Source organism: Glossina fuscipes, unplaced genomic scaffold (assembly GCF_014805625.2).
Source record: "Glossina fuscipes isolate IAEA_lab_2018 unplaced genomic scaffold, Yale_Gfus_2 28, whole genome shotgun sequence".
Classification (NCBI taxonomy): Eukaryota; Metazoa; Arthropoda; class Insecta; order Diptera; family Glossinidae; genus Glossina; species Glossina fuscipes.
This window is the reverse complement of record NW_023998423.1, coordinates 10,126,002-10,132,193: the sequence shown is the minus strand read 5'-3', so window position 1 is coordinate 10,132,193 and position 6,192 is coordinate 10,126,002. Positions and strand designations below refer to the sequence as shown.

Genomic DNA, 6,192 nt, shown 5'->3' with positions numbered 1-6,192 from the left:
CTTTAGTATTATAAAAAACCTTTGCACTTAGGCGGTTTATTAAATCAATCGTCAAATGTTGTTAACGTCTCAAACTGTTTCTTTTTTTAAACTCCTGCATTTCGCCATTCCGTTTTCTCATATCTCCTTTTTCGCGAAAATTCTTTATGAACTATGACTAACACGAAATACATGAACTTTACGCGTCTGGATTTGAAAGAAAAAAACAAAAACAAAAAGTGCTCTTTGAAAATTAGAAAGCTTTAAACATCAAAAACTTTGCAATCTCTCTACTCTAATGGCGTATGTAGTTCAATTCTATTGCTAGATATTCAGTTCTATTGTATTTGTAACGTAGAAATGTTCGGATTATTACTTTTCTGTTTAGCAATATCTTTGTTGTTGTACTTAGTCAACAACTATACATACTGGAAAACGCGCGGAGTGCTGCACGAGATGCCATTACCGCTACTAGGGAATTTTAAAGGCGTGGGACGTAAATATTCGATACGTGATGTCAGCGAACGAGTTTATAAGAAATTTAAGAATTTTGCACCTCTCGCGGGAATATATGCGTTTGTAACACCTGCTCTTTTAATTTTCGACTTAGACTTGGTGAAGTGCATTTTAATTAAAGACTTCAGCAGTTTTCATGATCGACCAATATTTAATAATGTCAAAGATGACCCTTTAACGGGTCATTTAGTTACACTGGAAGGTGAACAATGGAAAGCTATGCGCACAAAATTATCGCCGGTTTTTACGGGAGCACGTATGAAATTTATGTTACCTACGATAGTTAAAGTCGGACAACAATTTACCGAAGCCTTAACAGACGCGTTCAAAAATAGTTCGGATCAGATTTTGGAAATTAAAGATTTTTGTGCCCGTTTTACTACCGATGTTATCGGAAATTGTGTTTTTGGAGTCGAATGCAACAGCTGTAAAGATCCACAATCAGAATTTCGCGTAATGGGTCGTTCGATCTTCAATGAGCCCCGTCACCATCCTATAGTTCAAGCATTTATAACAACGAATCCAAAACTCGCGCGCTGGTTACGTATGAAAATTATACCGGATAAAATATCTGCATTTATCTTGAACTTAATTCACCAAACTATTGATTATCGTATTAAAAACAAAATCAAACGGAACGACTTTGTACAATTATTAATGGAATTGAGAAATGAAAGTGAATTCGAACACAAAAATGTAAAATTAGAAAAAATCGATTTATCATTAGGTTTAACCATAGAGCAAATGGCTGCTCAAGCTTTTGTCTTTTTCATAGCTGGTTTTGAAACTTCTTCAACCACAATGTCCTTTTGCCTATACGAATTAGCTAAACACCCCCACATACAAGCTAAACTGAGACTTGAAATAGAAACTGTACTCAAGCAACATAATAACGAATTGACATATGAAGCATTAAACTCTATGTCCTATATGGAGCAAGTAGTTGCAGGCAGGTTTAATTTACGAATAAGTAGTATTTAAAAATAATTTCCAACATTGGAGTTTTTCTATTTGCAGAGACTTTACGCTTATATCCTGTCCTTCCCATTTTAGCACGAAAATGTCGTCAATCCTATCAGGTGCCGAACACTACTTTGACTATAGAAAAGGGTACATTGATATGGCTACCCGTTAGTGCTATACATCGTGATGCCGATTTGTACGAGGAGCCTGACACTTTTAAACCGGAACGTTTTGAGCCTTCTGAAATAGAAAAACGCCATCCTTGTGCTTACTTGCCGTTTGGTGATGGTCCACGCAACTGCATTGGAATGCGTTTCGGGAAAATGCAAACTAAAATCGGTTTAATATCTTTTCTACGGGAATATAGCGTGGGTCCATGTGATAAAACTGAAATACCTGTAGAGTTAGACCCTAAAAATTTCCTAATATCAGCTAAAAACGGCATTTATTTGAAAATGAGCAAAGTTTAAGATGTCATTTATGTCAATTTTTTTATACGCATGCATTGTTTAGTAATAAAAGTGAATTTAAATATAAAACATAAAGCAAATGTGGCCCTTTTCCCAAATCAATCAAACATAAAACTTAGATCAAAATGTGCTGGAAATTTATTAATTAAGTAACTAAATACAAATACAATTCCTGCACCATTCGACACCCTACCCTACAACTATTCACACAAATAAGGCTTTATATGGAAAGTGAGCCGTTCCGCACCATTTTTAATGGCGTTCGCCTTTTTGTCAGTGTAGACCTGCAGGTTGAATACAACAAAGCAAAACGGAGAGACAGATAAACCACATCGACTCGGAAAGTTATTCTGAATCAATCGGCATAATAAAAGACGGGGTTAGCTCAAGTCCTTCTTGGTGTTACGTATAGCCGTACAAACTTAGTATATTCTTGCACCACAAGTGGTGTAGTATGTAAATATTAACTGTTTTTGTTTCTTACTTTCGAATTCGTACAGTTGCAATAAACGAATCTGCCCGGCGGCAGCTTTTTGAGTGGTCCGTCCATGAATTTCAATCAACCATAACCCGTCAAACTCGCTCAAAATTATCAATTTTGCAATTTGTTGTTTTCAGAACCGGCTGTCAGGTGTAGGGTTCAGAAAAGCTTCTTTAAAATAATAAATTTTTTGCTGTAGGGCTTCGGCTTAAAATTTGAAGAAATCGAAAGCGGGTTTCAGATCGTTTTAATTACCCTTCGATTAAGCTTAACTCGCCATAGACATTATATAACGGTAAATAAAATATGAGAAATGCTTTTTCTAGAGACCGCTGTATAACTTTTTGCGACGAATCATCTTGTAGTCCATTCCTCTAGCAAATTAATATTACCCATGCAAAATTTCATCCATATTGTGCTTGAAATTTTTCTCTTATCATTCGGGTCAGTTTAAGTTTGTTGACTTTCGTATCTACGACTACGGAGAACAGCTCAATACGAACTATTTACTTTCTTAACTGGACTATCCCAGTTTTTTTGATAAACATAGAGAAACTACTTTTGGAGATTTTCATGTCATTTCTTTCATTTTTTTTTTTTTTTTGTTTTGTTTTTAATAAATATAATAAAATATTGTAAAGGGCTTATAATAAATTTTGTGATATGTCTGTTGTTTACTTTATATATGTTTAAAGTTTGATCTTATTTTGTTTCAACTTTCACAGCAGCTTGTGTTTGAATGAAATACATTTTTCATTGTGTCTTTAATTAATATCTATAAATCTTTGTAATATAAAAGATTTCTATTATGGCCGTATAATTTGTGAAATTCTCTTTTCAAAAATTTCGAATGAAAACTTGAATAAATTTAAAAATTTTAAAATTAATTACTACTTAACTCATTCATTATTTCGGGAAGTGCGCGAGACTTTTTTTTTTTGTTTTTCAGAAGTATTGTTTTTTATATATTATTAAAATTAATTTTTAATGTCTTTCGATAAGAGATTTTTCTCGTGCAATAAATAAGAAAAAATTTTTTTAACAAGTGCTTGAAAAATTAAAAATATTATATTTTCACGTTAAACAAGACGCTCTTTCACTTATTTGATATGTTTTACTATTACTTGCATGTTACTTAATTTCTTTTAATTAATTAATTTTATTTTATGTTAAATATTGATATAATGATTACTCTTTAGTACTGGAATGCTGAAATCTTTAATTAAGAGCGATTAAGTACTTTTCTTTCCTTTAACTTAGTACTTAGCATTAACTTGTTCGTTTTTCTCTTAAGTAACTACTACTGGCTACTTTTAAAAACTCCTTTCTTTTCACAAAAACTACTCAAATTTGTAAAAGTTGGAAATAAAATTAAAAAAGAAAAAACAATTACTTCGATGGTTGACGTTTGTGGTAATAACGCGGTGACGTTGACGGGGAACATTTGTTTAACGTTGTTTCTCCTCGATGAGGTAGTTTACTACGCAACATTTGCTCATGTACGTAAAGCAGTAGACCGATTTCGCGATGACCAGCTTGCCAGGCAATTTTAAAGGCTGTACTACCATCCTGTAATTTACAATATTCTATTTGTTAATATTATTTTGAATATATTCTTCAGGCCACTACTAACCACATCCTGTATAAGCGAATCGCAATCTGTTTGCGATAATAAATGCTTAACAATATCGCCACGACCATGTTCAGCAGCGCACATTAAAGCGGTACTGCCATCTTCATCTTGTATATTAACATCGGCTCCGGCTGCCATTAACAATTGAACCATTTCTAGATTGCCATGCGACACGGCTAGCATTAAAGCGGTTTGGCAATGCTAAAATTGCAATGCAAAAAATAAAAAAACTTACATCAATCGCAAAAAGCGTGCTTCGAATATTTGACATTCAGTTTTATCTTCACTTCCGATATAATAAACTTGTTTTCAAATAAGTTTTGCGAATAAAATCTAACCATAAGGAAAGGTTTATCGTGCTTAAAAAAAATTCCCTCGGATATCAAGAACTCTGGTAGCTTTTTAAACTGCGAGCTTGCAAGGTGTGCGGGCAGTGAATACCAAATCCAACCGTTAGACAATATACGGCAAACATACAATTTTTAATGAAACCTTAATAAATCTGACTTCTCACTTTAGGCGCTGACCTGACAGGGTAACAGGTCTAATCGAAAGTTTTGTTCCCAAAACTCAAAACGCATATGAATATCTCATCAGCGTAGCTAGGAATCTATAAGCATCTTTTCTTTTCGCTATCGCTAAATTATACCTGTCCTCCTTAATTGGGTAGGTTCCAATTTTTCCCAACTTACCGTACTCAATACGTCAACAAAAATGTAGCCGAAATTTACTTTAAAAAACATATACAACTATGGATGCATCCAATTCGGTTTTTACCCGATATATACGTGCCCGAAAAATTCGCGTAAAAAAAGTTTGAGTGAAAAAATTCGTGTAAAAAAAATCATGGAAAAAAATATTAACTAAACGGAAATATACTAAATTAGTTTCAGACCTAAAAAAGCAACTGAAAATTGTAATAAGCAATATTAAGAAATTCTTGTTCATTTAAGAATTTATTTCGTGCTTACACACTTTAATTCGTTAAATGTGTTATTAAAAGTACATTATACTGCGGAAAAGTAAATTTAACTGCGTAAAAAATATATTACGCCTTTTCTCTATGCATAATTTGCGGAATCTCACTTATTTACGCATATAATCGATATATTTTAACTATGCATATATGTGAGAAGTGAGAATAAAAAAATTCATAGGAACATAAAAAAAAAAGAAGAAATTTCTTAAAAAAAATTCATAGAATATTGGAAAGCGTGTTAAAACAAAACAACTCGTGTAAAAAAAAAAAAGAATGATTTTTTTTAGTCGTGTAAATAAAATTCGTCTAAAAAGAGAATTTGAGGTATACATCCACAATTTAATAAAAAATTTATATACAGTTTATGTAGGCCCTTAAAATGATGCAATTACTTAAGAATTCTTTGGTTTGCAAATATTACATAGGATCTACGTATAAGTCGGTATCAAAAATGTAGTGAGCTTTAAATTCAAAATTACTCAAAACGGTTGAAATTAGTGTCATTTGTTTCAGTCTCTAGAATCGTTAGAGTCGACCAATTCTGTACTTAATTGAATCCCTGAATCCTGGGATAAAAAGAGTACAGGAGGAGTGAGCCTTTCGAAGCATTTATACTTTTTAAGTAAAATAGAATTTTGTTTACGTTAAGTATTGCGGCCGTCGTATGACTGCACGGCAATCCATACATTTGAAACTCATGCGAACACGGAACAACTTCTCGGGAATTATGGGATTATTTTGCTGCCTATTTTATGAATACCGTATTTTCGTGTCAACTCACATCGTACGTTACCCATAGACAATGAGGCAGTGTTAATTCGATTTGTTTGTAAAACTCAACAGTTTTTACAAAAAAATTTAAAAAAATATTTTGTTCAAGTTGGCGGGTTTGGATTGTACTTCTCTTAAACCTATTCTTGTAATTTTAAGCCCACCTTTTTTGCTCGTACATTGACATCGGCCATCTGAAACAATCGTTCAACGACTGTACGATGTGCTGCATTCTTTAATTTAGCCAATGAGACAAGCATGACGCAAGTGTATCCAGCATTATTCATTTGATTTACATTGCAAACCTTTGAATCAAGCAATATGGATACGACGTCAAAGTTACCATGAGAAACAGCGTAATGCATAGCGGTATTGCCCTGAAAATAAAAGAATAAAACGT

At 33.0% G+C, this 6,192-nt stretch overlaps 2 protein-coding genes across 9 annotated transcripts in view; one reads left to right on the top strand and one right to left on the bottom strand.

Annotated features, from left to right (window-relative positions):
• Nucleotides 1–311: 311 nt before the first annotated feature.
• On the top strand, nt 312–3,266 carry LOC119636243 (probable cytochrome P450 6a14). 2 transcript variants are annotated; one of them, XM_038031518.1, is made up of 2 exons: nt 312–1,438; nt 1,507–3,266. In XM_038031518.1, exons 1-2 carry the CDS (start codon nt 340–342, stop codon nt 1,926–1,928), a joined length of 1,521 nt encoding a protein of 506 aa, XP_037887446.1. In that variant the 5' UTR covers nt 312–339; the 3' UTR covers nt 1,929–3,266. The 2 variants fall into 2 exon arrangements, with proteins under 2 accessions (XP_037887446.1, XP_037887445.1); XM_038031517.1 differs by having other exon boundaries at nt 312–1,444; nt 1,513–3,266.
• A 72-nt stretch (nt 3,267–3,338) lies between these two features.
• Nucleotides 3,339–6,192, bottom strand: part of LOC119636241 (KN motif and ankyrin repeat domain-containing protein 1) — a 65,775-nt gene continuing 62,921 nt past the window's right edge. For 6 of the 7 annotated variants that reach the window (XM_038031512.1, XM_038031510.1, XM_038031509.1 and 3 more), the window contains 3 exons: nt 5,957–6,169; nt 4,043–4,243; nt 3,799–3,978 (listed from right to left, as the gene is read on the bottom strand). In XM_038031512.1, the coding sequence (XP_037887440.1) occupies nt 3,799–3,978; nt 4,043–4,243; nt 5,957–6,169 (594 nt within the window). Of the gene's footprint in view, nt 3,979–4,042; nt 4,244–5,956; nt 6,170–6,192 lie in introns of all 7 variants that reach the window. The other variant, XM_038031508.1, reaches the window with a different exon arrangement.